General features: G+C 37.7%; 1 protein-coding gene across 2 annotated transcripts in view; it reads left to right on the top strand.

Moving 5' to 3' along the window:
• NUP205 (nucleoporin 205) overlaps positions 1–22153 on the top strand; it is a 41074-nt gene that overhangs the window by 213 nt on the left and 18708 nt on the right. The window contains exons 2-21 of one of the 2 annotated variants that reach the window (XM_026053508.1): positions 2253–2395; positions 3423–3594; positions 4341–4485; positions 5432–5591; positions 7302–7530; positions 7996–8160; positions 8904–9079; positions 10635–10751; positions 11085–11222; positions 12259–12409; positions 13178–13383; positions 14651–14833; positions 16143–16193; positions 16842–17051; positions 17815–17914; positions 18995–19132; positions 19402–19591; positions 20665–20785; positions 21189–21270; positions 21703–21867. In XM_026053508.1, the coding sequence (XP_025909293.1) occupies positions 2253–2395; positions 3423–3594; positions 4341–4485; positions 5432–5591; positions 7302–7530; positions 7996–8160; positions 8904–9079; positions 10635–10751; positions 11085–11222; positions 12259–12409; positions 13178–13383; positions 14651–14833; positions 16143–16193; positions 16842–17051; positions 17815–17914; positions 18995–19132; positions 19402–19591; positions 20665–20785; positions 21189–21270; positions 21703–21867 (3042 nt within the window). Of the gene's footprint in view, positions 1–2252; positions 2396–3422; positions 3595–4340; positions 4486–5431; positions 5592–7301; positions 7531–7995; positions 8161–8903; positions 9080–10634; positions 10752–11084; positions 11223–12258; positions 12410–13177; positions 13384–14650; positions 14834–16142; positions 16194–16841; positions 17052–17814; positions 17915–18994; positions 19133–19401; positions 19592–20664; positions 20786–21188; positions 21271–21702; positions 21868–22153 lie in introns of those variants that run through there. The other variant, XM_026053509.1, reaches the window with a different exon arrangement.

Raw genomic sequence — 22153 nt, 5'->3', positions numbered from 1 at the left:
GCGGCCGGGCGGGCAGCGGCCGGGGAGGCCCCGCGTAGCCCCTCGCTTCTGCTATACCTATTATATATATATATTTAATATAAATAATAAAAAAAATACAAACTAGCAGCACAGGTGTCGGCAACACGCTTCCCTTGGAGTGGCCTGGGAGAGCTTAGTGCGTGTTTAATGCAGCCGTTTGGCATCACTGTGTGTCTTTGAAACCAAGTGGAGATTCTCTGGATGCACAATAATATATGAAGAAAAAGAAAATAAAAGACAAATAAATGTGTGTTGAGTGCTAGTGTTACATGGGGGGTCTGGAAAGGGTGTGCTGGTTGCTTTTGTGCTGGATGGTGTGGTCACCCATGTGGTCCCTCGGGAGCTGGTCACGCGGGTGGTTGTGGCAGGTCGAGGCAGTGCTTAGAGGCATAAACCAGCGTGTGGGGGGAGAATCTGGCTAAAATTAGACCAAAGAATCGATAACTGGGAGTATTCTGGGTTGAAACGGCCCTTGTGGAGGTTGCGTGGTTCAGCTGTTCAGAGCAGGCCCCGTTCCATAAAGTTGTCCACGGTAGTTTGGAGTATCTGTAAGGCCGGGGATCTGGCAGCCTCTCTGCACTTCGGTTCCAGTATTTGATTGCTCTCTTAGCGCTTTTTTTTCTTTCTTTCCTAATAGCTGCTTGAAATTTCCCATATTGCAGCTTGTGTCTGTTGCTGCCCATCTCCTGAGGTAGCTCAGTGTCCGTTTTGCTTATTTGTGCATTACTTAGCTCAAAAGCTACCCCTTCCCAGYCCTATTAGCCTTCTCGTCTTAAGACTGAGACCAGTTCTTTCAGCCTCTACTCATACATAATATTCTTCAGCCCCCTATTTCAGTATCATTTTTTTTGACCTAGAGTGGCAAATAAGCGTTTCCCTTCACCTCCCTGCTCTGCTGCAAGTTTGGGCTGTTGACTGGTGTTCAGCTTCGCATCTAGGACCCTCAGATGCCTTTTTGCAAAGCTGCTTTCTAGCCCATTGGCCCCATCCTGTGTTGTTGCATGCAGATATTCTCTCTCAGATGCAGGACTTTGCATTTGCTTTTGCTGGGCCTCCTTGCATTAATATAGGGGTTATAGGTACTAGTTTATTTAATACACATTCAATACTATTTATACTAGTAGTATTCAAGCACTGGAAGGGGCAAAAGTCAGCGTGGTCGCTGGTAAAAGCAGCAAAGGAGCCCCAGCAGCAAAGTGGGGTCAGAGCTTCTGCCTGTCCTTGCCCCCTGGCTCTCCCGCTCTGTGTTTGGGTTGTGGTTCTTCCATTTGTGTTCATGCATCAGTTTCAGGGTCACTTTGTATTAATGGAATGATTTGATTTTAAAAACAAGAAGGGAAAAACTCTTAAAAATCAATGTTTTTCAATTTTTATTTCTCTCCTGCATTTTTTTTTTTTTTTTTTTTAATCTAGGTCATTTGACTAGTCTGAGTTAGAGCGCTGTCCAACAGAGAGCTGCATGGTTGTAATTAGGGAATCAGTCATGTGTAGGAATAGGATTGAGTGGCTCTTATTGAAGGAGGGCAGCACCTCTTAAAGAAGCTTCTCCACTATAATAAGAAAAATGAGGAAATGTGAAAGAAATCTTTAGGATTGTGAATTTGTTTCCTGATATAATGATACCTTTAAGCTTCTAATGCTGGTTTCTAATGTGATTTATTCTGCACTGCTTGATGCAGTGATGTAATAAATTTTAGGACCCTTGTGTTTTATATATGTATTTGTTTTGGTCTTTTGGTCAAAAATGAAAGCAGAAAAAATCATTTCATTCAGGTTCAATGTCAGCTGTACAATTCTTAGTTATTCTTGTAATCAAAGTGGATGGAATTTCATTACATATATATTTGTATTATGCACACACATATATATGTACTTATATACATATCTATGTATGTATATATGTAAAAAAGAATATAACATGTAGAGATTATATCATGTATTTTCATAAGCTAACATAGAGCCCCCAAACTTACCTGCAYGCACCTTGCTTTTTGCTTCTCTAATGCCCCAAATGTTTTACCATTAGCCAAAATAATGAATTGTTCTATTTTTTTTAGTGCTTTAAAATGGATCAGCCGTCTTGCTTGATGTGCCTGCTYGTTTATACCGTCCAGCTGAGACTATATGGTCAATTAAAAAAACTCCAAAACCTGCTTACTGAAAACCCTGTACAAAGAATTGCTCCATTTCTCCCATTTTAATACGTGTTTTAATTGTATATCTTCTTCTAGCTGCTAGCTTGTGGGGTCCATATAAAGACATATGGCAGACAGTGATGAATGCCATTTGGAAGAGGCAGCCCGAAGCCGTTCATCGCCTTGATCAAGTTCTAAAGAAGCACAAATCCGACTTCATTTCTCTCTTCAGAAATCCGGTACTGGCCTCGTGCTCTCTTGTGGAAAGAACTGCTGACTTGACAATTTGCCCTGTCTTGCTGACAGTCCTTTTCATTTCACGTTTTTACAGTAGATGACACAAATGGTTGCAGTCTTGCCCTGCTGGAATAATAAAAATAGCTTGAAAAATACTTAATGTTTTGTCCTGTGCATTATACATACATTCTTTAAAAGTATATATATTTTTTTCTTATTTAAGTGCTACTTTTAAAAGAATAGAAAAAGTATCTAAAGATCAATCAGTCAAACACCAGCTTTTGTTTTTTTCCACTGCTACTTTTGTGCGTCAGAAAAGAAGGGCAAAACTTTTTTTGCTGGTGAGGTCCATGCACATGCTCGTGCTTCGGTTAGTTTAGTCAACACGGTGAGTACAAGAGCACATGAATGTACAAACCATGCAAGATATCCATTTAGAAATGTGAGAGGATTTGGAAAAATTCATTGTTTCTTAACCAGTGGGTCACAGAGTARCAGTCAGAAGTATGTGTCCTTTTTGTGGAGTTACATTTGTGGTAGTGTGTTATTTTTAAGTCTAAGTCAGAAGATTTAACAGTCAAGTGTATTATTTTGTCAAAGTGTTTTAGTATTTGAGTTGCCTGGAAGAAGGAACGATGCAGAAAGTAGTACTTTGGAATGGAATAATGCAACAGCATGTCATCGACATTTGGGGTGTCTTTCACTGAGATGATACCAATTTCTGTTAAGAATTGTATCAACATTTCTTTTCTATCAAAATTTACTTTGTGTTGTTGTAATGCTGAGTAAACTAAATGTCASCACTGATTGTATAAGATGATTTTTGGGACATTCTCACAACAAGACCATTGCTGTGCAAGTGTATAGCATTTTTAGGATGCCTCTGAGTTTAAAAACACTGGCTTTGTTTTCATGATGGCAACTTAACCTGTCAGAATTGCATTTGTGAGGAAGGATTAGAACCTAAAGCTTTAGTCAGTACTTGATCATGCCATTCTGAATAACTTGTGTTGCTTGTTTCTCTTGCAGCCAAAGAATGTTCAGCAGCATGAGAAAATTCAGAAAGCAAGTACAGAAGGGGTTGCTATCCAGGGTCAGCAGGGAACCAGGCTTTTGCCAGAGCAACTCATCAGAGAAGCCTTTATCCTCAGTGACCTCTTTGATATTGGAGAGCTGGCAGCTGTTGAGCTCCTTCTAGCTGGTGAGGAGGGAGAATAGGGGCTGGAGAAATGCAGCCTGTATAGGGCCTTCTTTTTTGGGTTGTGCTTATATTTAAGTAGGTAACTGCATGAATTCATGTTTCAATCAAAGCCTTAGTTTTCTGTTGTGTAAAATATTCTTAAAAAGAAATCCATTAATGCTACTATTTAATATAAAAACACTGCTTGGAAAATGTATGTTCATATTTTATTCAGCTGTTGCAAAAGGAAGAATAATTTGGGGGTCATTTTTTCTTATGAAAAACCTTCTCTAAATATCATTCAGTTAGAGAATAGTTCAAAAATAATTGACTGAGTTGCTTCATAAAGCAAAGTGATAGAGGTTGTTTTTGCAAGTTCTGAATTATTTATATAGTGATATATGACTGAATTATATCAAAAACTGATTCATATAAGCATGGGAAGTGACACATGCTTGAATTGATTATTAAGATGAGTAAATATCGATGTGCAGATAGCAGTTGGAGTAGAATATTTATGGGCTTGCACTTCTATTTTTTTTTTTAATTTGTGGATATTTCTAGCAGCCGAAAACAAATTTTAATAATAATAGCACCTAAAACATGTATTTTTGAAGCACCTCAACCAAATCGAAGTGATGGTTATCATATCCAGATAATCATAGCTGACCTGAGTGTAATTTTTCTATTTTTATTAGAAATATAAGACTACAATCAGCATATGCTTTCAAATTTCTGAGACCATTCTGTGTCTTTTCATTCTATAGGAGAGCACCAGCAACCCCATTTTCCTGGCCTTACAAGAGGTCTAGTGGCTGTTCTCTTGTACTGGGATGGAAAAAGATGTATAGCCAATTCCTTACGCACCCTAATCCAGTCACGCCAAGGCAAGACATGGACACTGGAACTCAGGTCTGTACTGGAGTGAGCTAGTGCACTGAAGAGCTGTCTGTTTTGGCAACTTTTAGGACTGATTCAACTTCAGGGAGTACAAATACTCTCAAATTTGCTTGTTCTTTATAACCTGCTGCTAGCTGCATTTTTTTCTGTGTTTTTTTTTTTTAGCGTAACATTCTTCTTTATCTTACCTATGTTTTTAATGACTTATAAGAACATCAATTTTATTTTCAATTCATTTATACGTCTTCACTTTTTAGCTACGTTTTGCTTTGAACATCCTTCCAGACAAGGTAGCTCTAACTAGTGCTGCTTATTAGTATTTCAGAGACTCAGTTTCTACCTGTGCTATGTGGCCAGCATAGCAAAGCACAGGATTGTTTGCCTGCCTTGGCTCAAAATGGATGCACTATTTACTRGAGAGAATACAAGCATATGTGACCTTGTTTTGATTGTAAAGAAGAGAAGAGGCACCCACTGCTTACTTCTARTATGACTGCCTGGCTAGAGGAAGATGCTACAGTAATTGTTGCAATATAAATGCAAGCTCTATAGCGTAACAAAAATGATCACTTGAGAGCTATTTCCACCACTTCTGTAGGATATGTGTAACGCTATTTCTCCTATTCGGGAGAAAGAGGCACCTGCAGGCTGGGAGCTTGGCAGTCTCATGCATCTGGTGCATAAGACTCTGGTCCCTGTGCAGAAATTTTAATTATGTTGTGCTGGCCTCATTTTCCGAGTTCTTGAAACTACTGTTTCACAGAATTTTGTATCCATTCAGCATGTTTTGAGAGAACACTGTTTACTGATTTGTGATGCATGTTTAGTTGCTTTCTGTACATAATGTAATTATTCATCTTATGGCAATTATCAAATAAATTTCATGGGATTCATTATTTTAGACTCTTTGTGCTTGGGAATAGTTTGATTAATTATATTTATTTTCCCTCTAATGTAGCCAAGAGTTGATGGCCATGACCACACGCTTTACAGATGACCTCATGGAGCAGGGTTTGACTCAGAAGATCCTCACTCTTGTGTCCCATATTGATTTGAACAATGAATTCGATAAACTGCAGCGAGAGCGAGGGCTGGGCAGTGAGAAACATCGCAAAGAGGTAAAGGAGGAAAGGGGGATCCCTGTCACTGCAAAGATAACACCTCCTACTAAGAGATAGGGTGTAACAGCCTTTTTTACTTTCCAGTTTCTATTCTTTACCTTTGCAAAGCTGTGTTGATGTCTGAGGTGCAGTGGTAACTGCTCTGCAGCTTGTTCTATACCAGCGTGGGATCCAGGTTGCTCTGCACTTTTTCTGTTTCTCCACTCTTCTGTAATAGCAGAGTGTTCCCTGTCTTTAGTAAGGAAATATAATCAAGGACAGGAAGAAAGCAAATTAAAGTGAGCAGCGAGCACTGCTTGAAAAGGAGTTCTCATTTTTGCACTCCTTGCAGCTGACGGGGACCGTGGCTGACCGCAGAGTTATCTGTAGTAGGAAGATTTTCAACATTATTGTTTTAATTTCTGAGCTTCTTTCTAGTATGTGACCTTCCTAAAAATGATTATGGGATAGAATATGCCAGCTTGTTTTCCCCTAGATAAGGGAGGTCATTTAAATTTTTTGCTATTACTATAGCAACTCTGCAAAGAATATACTTGTCTTTGCCTTAAAACTCATTTAACGCTTAATGCTTTTAACGCTTAATGCTTTTTTTTTCTCCTTTTAGACTATCACCTGCAGAAGTCTTATCAGTATTTTTTAGAACTGTTTTGTGCTGGAGTTTATGTACAAATCAACACAAGCACTTTTACCTTTATCACTGTGCATGCAATTTTAATGGAAATAGAACACTCTTTTTTATTTTTTATTTTATTTTTATTTAACCAGACACAATGAATATGGGTCAAGAACTTTATTAGAAAGTGATGATTTAGCTAAATTCAATGATATCTCTAAGAATGACTGTGAAAGGTCATCTTAGTGACTTTATAAACAGATTCTTTACTTGAGCTACTGTTGTTTTAACTGCTTTTCAAGTTGTCTGAAAACCCAGTGTGGGAGGAGGAACAGAGTTAACAAATGAAATAAATATTTTTCTTTTCTTCAAAAGAGGTGATTTTGGTGGAAGTGTTAGAAAAACACAAACAGATTATTTTGAGTGTACTTAGTTTTACCACAGTATGCAATATTCTAGCAAATAATAAAATGAAAATCATATTTCTAGTATGAAAATGGTAGGCAGCTCTCACATAAGTTTTAGTATAGGAATATTGTAATTCGCTTATGTTTATATATTCAAGTTAATATGGATATTTTGTCTGGCTGAGCAAAAAGTGTTGATTTAAAATTGTTTAATATTGTTTAATGTCTTAAAAAGTCTGTGTTTATATAGCAAGGACATCTCTTGGGGGCTGGGAGAGTAAATCTTACAGCTATGACCTCCTTTGGTATATCTGTCTGTGCAGTTGTTATAATACAGACAGGAGGTGTGGCTTCTGTGTATGTAACATGTTTACAGCTATGAAAACTCTGTGCAGATTTATACCTCCTGACTTTCACAGAAATTCTTGTTTGCTTATAATGAGATTTGAAAATATCTGCTTTACTTCATGTGAAATACCAAGAATGTAATTGTATTTAACTAGCAGAAATACGCTCGTCATTGGTTAGCAATTAMACAAACAAAAAAGCAAGATTTCTCCCTAGCTGTTGTTTTTAAAGTCATTTTTAACTTTCACTGGCCATATTGATGCCTGAGGAAAACAAACTGCCTGTGCTGCCAGTTTGCTTTGCTCACGTTCCTGGTTTTGTTGTGTTCTGTTTTTAAAGGTTGCGGACCTCATCAAAGAGTGTCGGCAGTCGCTGGCTGAGAGCCTCTTTGTCTGGACCTGCCAGTCCCCGCTGAGCAAGGATGACACTCTGATCCTCATAAGTTACCTGGAGAAAGTAACCGTGGAAGCTGATGGCTCCTTGGATGCAGTGAACTTGTCTCTTCTCATGGCCCTCCTTTACTGCTTTGACGTCAGCTTTCTGGAACAAGGCACAGAGGATCGTGAAGGTAACGCTGGCAAGTTTCCCAGGGAGGTAGATCACTCAGATAAACTGTTACTTAACCAATTTTGTTACTACTACTACTTTTTTTGTTACTACTACAAAAAAAAATCTGTTGAAATTTATTATAATAAAGCATAACGTCTTCCTGGAATATGCACACTAAGGAACAGTTCTTTTATGCAGGGGAATAGAATTGTTTCAGTATCAATCTGGGTAAATCTTACGCATGAATACTATGACCATAATGCGACATAATGCGACAGTATGTGGTCTCAGATAAATTTACTGGGAGAGAGAGTGCCTGAACACATAAATGTTTTTGAGGAACTGCTGAGTATTGATTCTTCTATGCTTACTTTCGTTACTTGACAAGGTAGGTAAGGCTCAGCATGGCAAAGTGTATAACCTGKTTTGAAAGCAAACTTTACAGTATTCAGTATATTTTTTGTTTCTTTCTTTATTTTTTAAGATCTGATCCTCCGACTCCCTCTGCTAGCAGACAGGCAGTATATAGCAACAATACACACTCGCCTTCAGGAATCTCAAGCATGGAAACTGCCAGGGCTGCAGGCGACTGTGAGATTAGCCTGGGCACTGGCATTACGAGGAATCTCCCAATTATCTGACGTGACGGGTAAAGTAATCTAAAGTTCACTAGCTGCTACAGTTTAGTATTTAGAGCTTTCAAGTGCTGGAAATCAAAATACTGTGTGCCTTTCTGAACCCTTCCTGAATACCTTTATAATAAAAATGCTCCTAGCAAGCTTCTATAAGATTTTTGGGATATATGCTCAGTATATTTCAGTTTGGTTGATAAGAATGAATTGCCATGAAATGTAAACATATATAGAAATAATTTGCTACTTGTAGACATTAATACTGCACTGTGTTCTCTTGAAGTGAAAGTGGTATTTTAGCAACTTTAATATGATTTGAAGGCTTAAATTAAGAATGGTTTTGTGTTTATTACTTTTTGCCTCTGCAAAAGTTGATTTTCAACATACTGGGAGGACAGATCTGTTTGCTTTTTCTCCTGGTACTTTTCAAATTTGTCAGGTCAAAATTGAGACTACCACAAAATACCTTTTAAGGAAAAACATATATTTCATAACSTTTCTAATTAAGGGTAGTTCATGAGTCATAGTTTACAGCCTTAGATACGATCTGGCAAATGGATTATGCACTTTAAGTTGGACTAAAATTGGAACATCCTGTGTCAATATATCATTTCCAGTAGGGTGTTTTTTCTGTACAATGGAAAAAAAACATAGTTGATAGAAGCTTGTCAGTTTGCGAGTTAACCAGGTATTTTGAAACACGTTGAGAAAATCTGGTGTTGTTTTTTTGCTTGTTTTAACCTCCTTTTTTGTTGCCTAGTTCTTGCAGAGTTCACCGAGGCAGACGAGGCCATGGCAGAGCTCGCCATTGCTGATAATGTCTTTCTGTTCCTGACCGAATCTGTGGTGGGCTCAGAAAATTTCTACCAGGAGGAATTTTACATTCGCAAAATCCATAATCTTGTCACAGACTTCCTTGCGCTTATGCCAATGAAAGTAAGTTGATTATGGCAGTAGCACTGCTTGAGGAATTTGGATGTCTCTTCCAGATTTGTAAAACTAGGACAGGCAATATGTAGGTTCACATATCAGCCCAAGCTGAAGCTGCACTTCAGAAACTGGTATGGTTTGGAGGTTTATTTTCCCAGATTGAAGTGTTTTTAAAAGCAGATTTTACTTAAGCATAGTGAGATTTGCAAAGCAAGTTTTTGTAATGGTATTTCTGTTGTTCTTAGTGATGTACTCTGTGTTTCCTTTTTTTCTTGGATACAGACTAGTATAATCTAAATTCACTGACTTTGTCTTTTTTTAAACTAATCTTTTTCATGTCAAAAGAGAAGAATTCTCGTTTGTCTTGAAGGGCATAAGGTGCTAGTAAAACAAGCTGTGATTTTCCCTGGAACAGCAAAAACAGTGCAGAAGAGAGGAAAAAAAATGTTTGAAGCAATTATGGAAGTTATTTTTTTTGCAAAGCTTATATCCAGGCATTGAAAATTTTAATTCTATGAAAATGCTTTTGTTTAATTGGTAGAGATAGTTTGGTTAACTTCATCGTGGTGATTTGTTATSTGAGCTGTTAAATAAGCACTTTTCTCAATGTACAAAAAGAAGAATTTTTGTTCAGTGCAAACTGGCAGAAGGAAAACAATGTTGGCAGGAAAAACATTTCAGCCTTAAGAATCTTTCTGAGAATATCTCTGAACATGTTCTAGACAGCCTTTTGGTTACTTAGGCTGCTTAATATGTTAAAAAAACCCTTTCATCCCTTAGCACCCTACAATAGGCTAGAAGAAAGTAAGTAGTTTTGTCAAAGGCTTTTTGAGATTTTAAAAGAAACATCAGCTGTTCTTGTTTAGCTTTTTTTTTCTTCCATTTTTTACCAAAATATTCTCGGGCACTGCTTAAGGGACATCTTCTTTTCATTGTTGCACTCCTCTTTCCTCTCCCTTCACGTTTTAGCTATTGTATTTACGGACATATAATAATTTTAGCTATTGTATTTACGGACATACAATAATTTTAGTTGCTACTGACAACTTTCCCAAGACTAACATAATCACATTGGTCAAAACTTTTAAAAATTTCTGTAAGCAGAAGGAATCTTAAATAACTGTATTTTAAAAGATACACTCCACAGGTCTAAATATAGAAACTCTTATTATTCCACAGTTATCTGTTTGTTTTTACTCTATGGGGATAGTGTTTTAAATTATTTGTTTGGAGTCTAACTTTGCTAACTTTCTAAGTAAAAAGAGGGAAAGGAATGAAGCTTTTGGGGCTAATCCAGAGGAAATGATGAAGTCAGTAGGGAAAAGCTCCTGTGTTATCTGTTCAGGACTTTTGCTGTGAASTGACGGCCTTGATAAAGAAGGAAATGATTGAATATGTCTTTAAGGGTGGTCTCTGTAAAAATATTTTTGTGATCTGCATGGAAATTCAGTCGCTTTTTTATTTTTTGACAGACTGTTGGGCAGCTTGGCTATTTCAATTGCTTTGTTTCATTGTTAGCTAAACATAAGCCCTGTGTTTCTCCACGGTGTGAACTGTGCAGGTGAAGCAGCTGCGCAATCGTGCTGACGAGGACGCCCGCATGATCCACATGAGCATCCAGATGGGCAACGAGCCGCCGCTCTCCCTGCGGAGAGATCTGGAACATTTAATGCTCCTGGTAAGCTCTGTCTTGAAAATTACGTCAGCAGAAAAGGGTTGTGACTTTGCTGCTTTCTCAAATAATCCATATCTGAATGATAATGTACAGTGCTGTGTCTTGGCCTTTCTAATTAAATGCATTTTTTTCTTAAATWTGGACACTTTTCTGTGACTTTTCTTATAGAGTGATGAATTTACTGTTTTGACGTCTGGTATTACACAGAATCATGGATGGTTGAGGTTGGAAAGGACCCCTAGAGATCATCTAGTCCAGCCTCCCTGCCATTAAAAGAATGACAGTTTTCTTTTTCACATAGTTGATATTTTTCTGTCATCTTCCTTTCTTTGACAGATTGCTGAATTGTATAAGAAAGACCCCTTTAATCTGGAACTTGCTCTGGAATACTGGTGTCCATCGGAGCCTTTGCAGACATCTACCATCATGGGATCCTATCTGGGAGTGGCTCATCAGCGACCTCCTCAGCGCCAGGTTATCTAGACGTGGCAGTTTTCCATTTGTAAATAAAAGATACAATTTTCTTGAGTAATTCTTGGTAATTTGAAATTAAAGTTTTAGAAGTTGTGGGCTGAATCAATAAGAGGTCCTGTGATGGCAAGTTTGGCTGTGACTTTTATGTTTGTTTTGGTTTTGAATAGAAACTTTGGTATGATTTTGATATAATTGCTAGAGCTACCCTCTAACACAATGTTGTTGCCGAGTGTTATTGAGTGTTATTGAYTTAACTGCTTGCTGCTTGCTCCAAAGGAGCTACTCTGTCATTCATGGTTGTTAATAACTTAGTGACAAAGTCTAACCTCTTGTTTAGCCATGGGGCTACAGTTGCTCAGCCATTTTTGCCTTAGCCATATTCTGTATTTTCTAGCTGATGACCTCTGCTTTCTTCTTTGATGTAACTGAGAAGTAAACTTTTTTAAATACAAAAAGCTTTTTACATCGTATTTGAGAGAGTCATTAWGTGTAAAAATCTATGAGAAAATTTAATTATTTAAAGCCCAAGATTATAAGCTATGAGCGCCCCAACTGAAAAATAGGATCAAAAAGCAGTTGAAACAGATAATAGTGTTCCAAAGCTCTAGAAACGAGATACAAGATCAACCTTCAGTGCTTCCTGAAGGATAGGATTCCTGAAGGATAGAATGTGGATCCTTCCACAGGATAAACTGGACACACCTTGAGAGGCCCCTAGAATAGGAGCAAGGACTTGGGTTAGGACTTAGTGCGACCTGGAGTCCTGAGTTAGACTCTGGGAGGAGCCGCTGTGTTTGTGAATTGCTGCGTAGGGAGTGAGGTGCCAACTCCTCTCAGTCCCCACAAATCTTAACTTGATTGATTTCAACTTAAAATGATTTCACGTTTGGGGAAGGTAAAAAGCCCATTAAAAAGTTTTGCATTATGATATTTCTTTCCTCCATATTTGATTAAATTGAAATCTACTTTCTTTTGGCTGCCTGTTGTTTTCCTAAAATTGCTGAGATTTCTTTTTAATGTTTTTAATTTGTTCTAGGTTGTCCTGTCAAAGTTTGTTAGGCAAATGGGAGACCTCCTTCCCTCCACGATTTACATCCCATACTTGAAAATGCTGCGGGGACTGGCCAGTGGGCCSCAGTGTGCTCACTACTGCTTCAGCTTGCTCAAAGTCAATGGCAGCAGTCATGGTAAGAAAAGTCATGGGGAGCTCTTCCTCAGCTCCCTRTCTTTATGAAGTAGAAAATTATAAGGATTCAAAGGAGATGAATTTTGGTTTCTTACTTTTAACATTTTAACAAACATTTAATGAACGTATTAATTCATGATTAATATGAATTAATATTTCACTTGGAAATGTAACCTGGATGAAGCGACTGATGATGTAATAAAATGCCTGCATGTCCTAGCAAGGAACTTGCAAATAATGTTTTAATTGTTTAAGAAAACCTCTCTGTTTCTTAAGAAATATAAGATACAGAATATTGGTTTTGCTCAATGTAAAGTATAAAAATGAATCACAGCTCCAAATTAAGTTGTGTGTGTTGTAGGTAAAGTTATATTTCCTGAACTTGGAGTTTTTTTCAGAAGCATCTGTTACAGATTAAAAGTGCCACAGAACAAAGAAGGAGATGCTGGTCTGTCCTGGATTTCCTGTTAATTTTGCATTGATCTATATGGGAAAAAAAAAAAAAAAAGCCCTTTAAATATTGCAAACAGTGCTACAAACATTCTGATTCATAAAACAAGAAACTTGTTGGTACTGGCTTTTCTTACTAGCATCTTCATATCTCTACAAAAAATATCAGAACCTCTGCATTCAGAAACAGCAGCTTAGCTTCACCCTGTTTTCTCCTCTGGATAGCAAAGTTTCCTTTTTTAAATTGAACTATCCTCCTTTGCACCCTGTGACAGAATTAGGAAAAAAAATCATTATTATCTGTTTGTTGTTTTTCCAGTGGAAAATATCCAGGGAGCAGGTGGCAGCCCTGTCTCCTGGGAGCATTTCTTTCACTCTTTGATGCTCTATCATGAGCACTTAAGGAAGGACTTGCCAAGTGCAGACAGTGTCCAGTATCGTCACCTGCCTCTCCGAGGAATTACCCAGAAAGAGCAGGATGGATTAATTGCCTTTTTACAGCTCACCACTGTTATAATCAATTGGGTAGGTAATCTTTTATTTGTTTTGCTGTGTTAATACATCTTTTCTTGCAAAGTGTCATTTGAACTAGCTCTTCTGTTATGGTTGTATTTGTCAGTCAGCTTGGAAGTAAACATGATCAAAAAGGCATGCAGTGCAAATGCATCAGCAGTTATTTCATTTGATTTGGGACGGTCAGAAGCATAGATGGCATCAGGARTAATTGTCATGCCCAGAACAAAGTCACAGCATGAATCAGGGAGAAGTGAAACCTCTTCCTGCACTTCCCATGTKGCTGATTTTCCTTCTTTGCTCTGCTTCTTTGCCCACTTGGGCAATGTCTTTCAGAACTGAGATCTCTTTAGAAAAAATTACAATGGATTAGGAGAGCTCAAAGCATTTGTATTTAATTATGAAAATAGGAAATYAGGAAAGTTAGGAAAGGCAAAGCTAACAACTGAGTTTAAAGAAAATGGTAAAACAATTGCAAGGGAACTGACCAACTGTCAAACTTGCCTCTGGAGTTAGATTCAAAATATCCCCTTTTCTGAAAGTAAAATATACCAGAATTTTTCTGGAAGAGAAATTACAAGAGAATAAAGCTGCAATACAGACCAATTCTCTGCTAATTCTGCATAGTATCCTCTTCGGTTTACTCACCAAACCCGAYAATTTAACAGTTTGAAAAATACCCCAGCATAAAGGTTCCGTGATGCATGCAAAACCCTTTGGTTTTGCTGATGCAAATACAGAACAAATCCATGAAAATGATGAAGAGTTTTAGAAATAATCAATTCCAGTGATAATTCTATCAGTTATCAAAAGTGKTTTTTTTTTCTTTCCCTGAAAGCCAAATTAGTTTGTAGTGTAAGTACGTAAGCTGCTATGTCAGCATTAAAACTCATATTACTTGGCATTATCAAACAAAAACCTGGAAATCTGTGCTGGGAATGAAGGGAATTATCAATCGATAAGGCTGGAGGCTTATTCTTATCCAATGGTTCATCTGGGAGTATCAAGTGAGACTCAACCTCCCCATCCAAGTTTGAGGAGGCTGCCTAGACTGTGAGCTTGATCTTGCTTAGGACTATGGCTATGAATCCGTGTCTACTAAAACCGTGACGAGAACTTTATTGCACACACAAGTTGTCTGTATCGATAGAAACAATGTCAGTATAATTGTGGCTGTTTGTTGATGATGCTGAATTGTGAATTAGAGGTTGTAAAGCATTAATAATTTTGAAATTAATGATGTGTAATTGTATTTAATGTGCATAATTTCTCACTGTAGAGTGAGAACGCTCGCTTGGCGCTCTGTGAGCACCCTCAGTGGACCCCTGTGGTGGTCATTTTGGGGCTTCTGCAGTGCACCATCCATCCTGTTTTGAAAGCAGAATTGCTGGAAACCCTTACTGCTTTTGGAAAATCTCGTGAGCTGGCTTCTTCGCTCTGGCAGTCCTTGGAATACACACAGGTATTTGGGGATTTTACACCTTTCGAACTATAGCATCCCAATCCGATGAAATTGTTAGTGTATTTGAAATCTCTTTTATTTTTTAATAATACTGTCTTTTCTCCAAAATGTTCTTGTTTACGTTATTGAATATTGATTTTTTGTTTCATTTTGTCTTTTTTCAGAAATGAAATAKGACTGTATATATTGTTAATGCAGTTTTTGTTTATATTTTGATATTTAATATAAATATATATATACTATATACACTATAATATGACATATGTGTTATATAAATTATAAATTATAAATTATATTTATATTTTACATTTTTATTTTTGTATTTTAAAACAATTTTTAAAATGGCTGTATGTTTTGTGTCTCGAAGATCTGAACAGCCATGATTAGTTTAAATAAATACAGATTTTCTAAGTGCCAGTGCTCTGTGTTCAGCACTTCTGAAAACAAATTTGTCTTCTGCAACAAATGTTTCATTCATTAAATAATTTTATTATACTTTTTGTATAATGATATTCTTCAAATATGAATGATGCTAATGGAAGGAAGGAACTCTGTCTAAAAAGCTCCAGGCATCTATTTTTGAGAGGAAAAAGTTCTCTATAAGCTCAAATCTGCAGTTGCCAGATTTTACAATTGTGATGGCAATCRCCATACATGCATTGAAAGCTCCCCTTTTAAAAAGAGGTCATTTTTTCTTTTTTAATCTTGATATCAGAGAAGAATTTTAACTGTGAAACTTAAAGAAGATGGATATCAAATACAAATGCCCTCAGTATTGTTAATTCAGAAATCATAAGGGTTGGAATTATTTTCTAGTATATACTATGGTTCAAACTATTTTTTGTTTTCTTTGGAAGAACCTGAGGCACTTGCATTATGACTGCTGGCTTGCTGTTAATTATTAATAAAAAGACTCTGACAATAATGGTGTTTTATAAATAACAGTCTTTTAACTGCTCTCTAACTTTGCTTTCTAGTTATGTTCTTTACAATATAYGGTTGTAAAAGAAAACAAGATAAATGTCTGCCCCAAGTTAGAGGGGAAAAAAAAAAAAAGAAAAATCATTAATCTGACAGGATTTCTGATCTTTATTCATTTTAATAATAAACATGATGCAGATGTTTGAGGATGTAAAGCTTGAAGTGCACAGTCCAATCCATCTTAACTTCTGAGCTTTGCCCAGGGTTTAGGAAACCCCTTCTTAGAGCTAAGAAATGTTTACCTTTTAACCCTGGCAGAACTGGTGGAGGTGCACGTTGGTTTTGTGGARTGGATTTGTTGATGTGTTTTCTTTTTTCTGTCTCGAAGCTGTTGCAGACGGTGAGAACTCCGGGCCAGAGACAAGCAATTGGGGTTGAGGTGAGGCTTTCCCTTTCCCTAGAGGCCTCTCTGCTCATGTAGATACGGGTGCAGCCTCTGCATGGGCTGCAGCTCTCCTGCCTTTGCTGTTATATCCATGGGAGATCCTTGAAATGGGAGCTATGTTTTCTCTGCTTCTCAATTTATTCTCAAGTCTGCTTATAATTTCTGCAAATCTTACCCATTTATGAGCCTCTTTCAAGTAACAGGGCAGCATTTAAACCCTCAGGTTCTTTACGGGCACTTTTTATTGAGGTTTTCCATTTTGTCTCACTGTTTTTAATCATTGTTGTTTTGGACCACAGTAGCAGCACTCTCATATTGGAGCTGTATTTGCTACATCCTGGTACAGCTCGCTGCCTTCTTAATAAAAGGGGTAAATACAAGGAGAGTGCAGTAAAGCATTGGAGCAAACCTTCTAGGAACTCAGGAGCGAATGAATAGGGCACAGTTGGACAGAAACGACAGGGCTGCTGCTTCACTGCTTTTGTTTTGTTTGTGGCACACAGTGCCAAAAAAGCAGCAAAGCCAATTGCCTGTAGAGTAATTCCTAGCAGATACCCTTATTTCGTTTGTTCTTACATGTTTCTTCCGCCCACAAGCCTTTCGATGTTTTTTTTTCTCTGTTTTCTCTGTTCTCTCGGGCAGGTTGAATTGAATGAGATTGAGTCTCGATGTGAGGAATATCCTTTAACCCGGGCCTTCTGTCGGCTCGTCAGCACGCTGGTGGAGAGCTCCTTCCCCTCCAACCTGGGAGCAGGTCTCCGCCCGCCAGGCTTTGATCCCTATCTCCAGTTCCTCAGGGACTCCGTGTTTCTTCGATTCCGCACCAGAGCCTACCGGAGAGCTGCTGAAAAAGTAACTTTTGGTTGCAAATCCTTTCTTTTAAGATGTATCAACGTATTTCTAAGTTAAAATGATTTGGCCTTGCTCATGTGGCTTAGATCTGTTGTTGGAGAAGTTGTGCAGCTGCTTAATTTTCATGCAGCAGAGGTAACCTTGAGCAGTTCAAGGTGATTTGATTCTTTAAGCTGGTGCCTTTTTCAACTAAGGGGGTCATCAAGGTCTAGGAACTACTTCAAAGGAGTCTGCCAATGACTCCTTAAATTAGGCATTCTCTGGTAAGAATTATTAGAACCAGTTGGCTAAAGATTTCTGAACCCCCYTGAATCTCCAAGTCAGATTTGTCCTTTCCATATTGTTCCTTACAGGATATTTCTGACTTGCTAAACCAAGGAATTTCAGTTTGTTATATGATGGTTTTCAATGGCAGTGCATGCTAAACTCATCCTGCAAGTTATTAATTTTATACCTAATAAAGACTGTTTACTGCAGGTGGTCTTTAGTGTATTAGTATGTAATTATAAAACAGAACATGAAGTAGACAATTACTCTGTTGAGGATTTTRCTCCAGAAAGGAAGCTTGGTAGTTCAAATTATTTGACATATTGAATTACTATTGTTATGGGATAGTATTTTAAAATTAGGCAGTCATTCCATACTTCTTATCTTGTACATTATTAAACTGATCATTGTATTCTTTATCATCCTGGCGTTTTAATGAAGTATCCATCATATCCTGTGTCTGATTTTCTTTTCTTTTTTTTATGGTTATCTACAGTGGGAAGTAGCTGAAGCAGTTCTGGAAGTATTTTATAAATTGTTGCGAGATTATGTACCTCAGCTTGAAGACTTTGTGGACCAATACGTGGAGTTACAAGGTGAAGTTGTTCATTCATGYACTGAAAACAGAATTGTGACTTGCTCTGCTCTCTTACTTTTCTCTTGTGGTCTTGTAAATATTGTAAATAAGCWGATGAAAAGCTGGACCAAAACTCTTAGCTAAGAAGATACTCAAAAAATGACCATATACAATAGGTAGTCATGCTGCTGAGTCACTAGTGCTTCATGGAAACTCTTTCCTGCTTTTCTAGCTCTGCTTATGTGGATGGCCTTCTCTTTTTCCTCTCCTCTCTTGTATTGCAGGTTTGCTTAAAAACTGTCATTCTACACTTAAAAATGTTATTCTACAGCTTATTCCTCTGAGTTTCTTTGGTCTGTATCTAAATCTCCACTATATTCATCGTGTTAACTTAGAGGTGCTAGTGTATTTGATGTATCCTCTAGTATTAACAATATTCAGACCTTAATTAGAGCAGACATTAGCAGTGGAATCATGATTCTGAAACCATGCAGTTCCAGACAACTGTTCTTTAAAAGGGGCAAAGTAGATGGCACCTGCCTCACTGTAGGGAGTTTAAGGCTCATGTGAGCTGCACTTGTGCTGCAAGTCTTTTCTTCTGTAGAGCAAAGTTTCCTCTTAGCAGTGAATGCCAATCTGATGCTTGTGCCACAGCCTGAGAGTGCCATTATAGCCACTTCTTAGGTGATGAGCAACTTGAAAACATAGCTTCCCCATGACCTTGGGCCAGTCTGGTAATGTTCTCTCTGCTTGTACTTCAACAAACACATTTTGGCCTTGAGCAATCTCTGGCAGCTAATTCTTACCCTCACCTAAGGCCCATCATTGATTTGAATTCATGGTCAGATCTGCTTAGGGAGACTCTAACTGGTTAAAATTGATCCTGCTATCAAATTTTTAAGAGGAATGGTGATTGACACTACCAGTCTTCCCAAATTTTTATTAGATACCCAAATGTCTTATAGGTAAGGAAAAATTTTGAAGATCTTGTATGCAGTTTCATCAGTTGAGGTGTTGCATGCAGCAACGAGAGACCATGACTGGCTTAAGTAATGGAAGTCTTCTATTAGCTAAGTAGATTTTTTTGTTCCTTCTTTAGGAGAAGAAGTAATAGCATATAAGCCACCTGGATTCAACTTGATGTATCATCTGCTGAAYGAATCACCAATGCTGGAACTGATCCTTAGTTTGCTAGAAGAGGGGGTGAAGCAGCTTGATACTTATGCTCCATTTCCTGGTAGGTGCACTGAGTTTATTGTTCATGTTAAGTTTAAGTGCATCCTAGTTGGGAATTCTAGTGACATTACAGATGTTCAGCCAGCTCTTGTTTGTCTTGCATATAAAAGACAATTTTTCCCCACTATTTTTTGGGGGAAATTCCTTGAAGTAAACAACAACTGACCATTTCTGTTTTGCTGTAAGACTTGGTGAATGAGGTTTATGAATGTGGCCCATTTGTTACTTAACTGCTCTTATGTTTCTCATGTGGTTCTTCGTGCATTGCAGGGAAGAAGCATCTGGAGAAGGCTGTGGAGTATTGCCTTGCCCTTCTCAACTTGGCCTTGCAGCAGGAGACTGCTTTCATGGATCTCTTGAGGGAGAGCCACCTTTCCCTTATTGTCACGCCACTAGAGCAGCTGCTTCAAGGAATCAATCCTCGCACTAAGAAGGCAGATCACGTGGTGAATATTGCCAGGTGAGCAGAGAGCACTCGCTCGTGGGAGCGCCGCGGCGACTGCGTCCTGCCCCTTTGATTAGAGTTTCCCAGCTAGTGCCTCGGTCTGTACAGAGCAGACACCTGGGGCAGAGGATGTTTTTGTGGATGTGTGCACTGTCATGTCATGTGTACACTGGTACAAAATTGGGATCTGAATTTATTTTTTTTTCATTTTGAAATTATTTTTCTCACTATTTCTTCCAAGTTGCTCTATGTGTAATAATTTCCTCACTATTTACGCTTTGCCCCAGACTTTATCGTAGAGTGGGAGAATAAAATTTCATTTGGTGCTCTTGGCCAGTTTAATATTTTAAGGTATTGCTCATTAGTTGTTATAATAAGCACAAATCAAGCAAGCAATCTGAAACTCAGTTTCAGAACTGGAGAATTGTGAAACTTTGATTTCCACTTGCCACTGGCAACCTCGGCTGCTGCCCAGTTTCATGATAATTTTACTTACAGACAAGGCAATATTGATGAATAGTAGCATTGGCTCCATAAACAAGCGATGAAATTCTGGCATGCAGCAGAGTAGAATCAACTTCTCTCTTACCAGTTTTTATTTTTTTAACTGTGTTAAGTTTTTCATGTAACAACAGTTGGCAAGCAATTTTCAAGCGAAATAGTAACTTCTTTAAGATGTTCTTAAGTTTGTTTCTTGCAAGTCTTCGGTATATGCAGTGGTTGCTTTTAGTTTTGCTCTTCAGTGATGCTGACTCATTTCTGTAGCATCCAAAGATACGTAAGTTTCTCCACATTTCTTTTGTGAACGCTTGACCAGTTTAACTTCCTGCTGCATTTGAGGTACATGTTGGAAAAAAGAAATGAATGAAATGAATGAAAATCTAGTAGTGGTTGTCATCGCTGCATGTCACTAATGACAGAGGAGTGTTAGGTGCTTCATGTGCCATGAAATTTTGTTTGCAGCTTTAGAAAAGCATTATATAAGTGGATTTGCAATTATTTTAACTCTAAACAAGATATCTCTTGTTGTATTACTATCTTGGAAAATTAAAATGACCAACAATTTATTTACTTATTTATTTATGAAGGTACCTTTATCATGGAAACAGCAATCCTGAACTGGCTTTTGAAAGTTCCAAGATTCTGTGCTTTATTTCTGCAAATTCCAACATCCAGATAAAGTTAGTTGGTGATTTCACACATGATGAGGTAAATGCCAGACTGGGGGGATTTGAAAAGAGACAAACGGTGGAGAAATTCAAGTGTTCCATAATGTCTTAAATGATAAGTTTTTTAGATGAAATATATTTAAATTATATTGTGTTTTATCTCTACATACTCTATTTTCTGATATATTAAGATTTTTTTCTTCACAATATCTGTAAGGCTAATTTAGTTTATTGACCAGGTGTAGACTTTGGRGTTTTTTTTCTGTTTAGTGGCTTAGTAACTGGCCTATGCTTAAAACAGCCAAGACTCCAACGAACAGATTAACCTTTGTCTGGATTTTTTTTCTGCCTATTTGGGGGAGGTATGAAAAGAATTGTTGCTTTATACTCTTCTGCAATCTCACTTAATTTTTTAATTTCCATCCTTCCATTGCTGAATACAGAGTGTAAGTCAGAAGCTGATGGCTGGATTTGTGGAATGTTTGGACAATGAAGATGCAGAAGAATTAATTAATCCAGAGGAGGGTAAATAAAAGGCTTTAAAAATTCTTTACATGTTATCTTTTGCATAGAATGAAATCACTGGAAGTAGCATAAAGGGCATATGCTGCTTTTAAACCAGTAAAGCTTTTTTGTATGTGTCATTTTCTTTATCATGGTCCCATAACAGAAAGAAAATTAAGGTCTTGTTGATCTAAACTATAATCAAGAGCATGATCAATTAACCGAAAACTGAATCTGTTTCCCAATGCAAGTATTTAGCATTGTTCTTGTGTGTTGTTTAGAGCTGAGTTGGTAATAGTTTACATTTTTTTTTAATTTTAAATCTTGATTCTTGTGTACTGATATAAGTCACAGCCTTAGCTTTCTTGCATTTGTCCTCAGTGCTTTAAGGATTCTTCCAAACAAGCTGTGTCGTTTTGTTGTTCACCTGTCGTCTTTGTTCTGTTACTCAAGAGCTGGAGCCTGAAAAGAGGCGGGCACAAATCCATCATGAAACCAGGATCAATATTCTGAACCTGCTGATCACCTCCCTCGAGTGTAGTCCTCCCAGCCTTGCTCTGTATCTCTTAGGATATGAGCTGAAGAAACCTGTCAGCACCACAAATCTGCAAGACCCAGGTATGAAGAGGAAAAGCTCATAGAGCATTTATTCAGTTTTGGTACGAGCACTGAGAGGAAAGGAGGAATGCAAATGACAGAATTTTGATTTTAGTATTAAAATCTCTTTATCCCTTGGTTGTAGTGGCTGGAGCCTTTATGGGCAGGATTTAACAATTAACCATCTAAAGACAAATTAAGAACTTTCCTTCGAAATTGTGAAAGAAGTTTGCAATGAAGGTTCATTAAGAAGAGCAGTGCGACCCAGTGCCCTGTGCCCTGGGTGTCCCTGCTGCAGCAGGCGGGT

This window comes from Nothoprocta perdicaria, unplaced genomic scaffold, assembly GCF_003342845.1.
Source record: "Nothoprocta perdicaria isolate Ctin4 unplaced genomic scaffold, notPer1 scaffold_116, whole genome shotgun sequence".
Lineage (NCBI taxonomy): Eukaryota > Metazoa > Chordata > Aves > Tinamiformes > Tinamidae > Nothoprocta > Nothoprocta perdicaria.
Note: the sequence above shows the minus strand (reverse complement) of the source record. Positions and strands in the feature narration are given on the sequence as shown.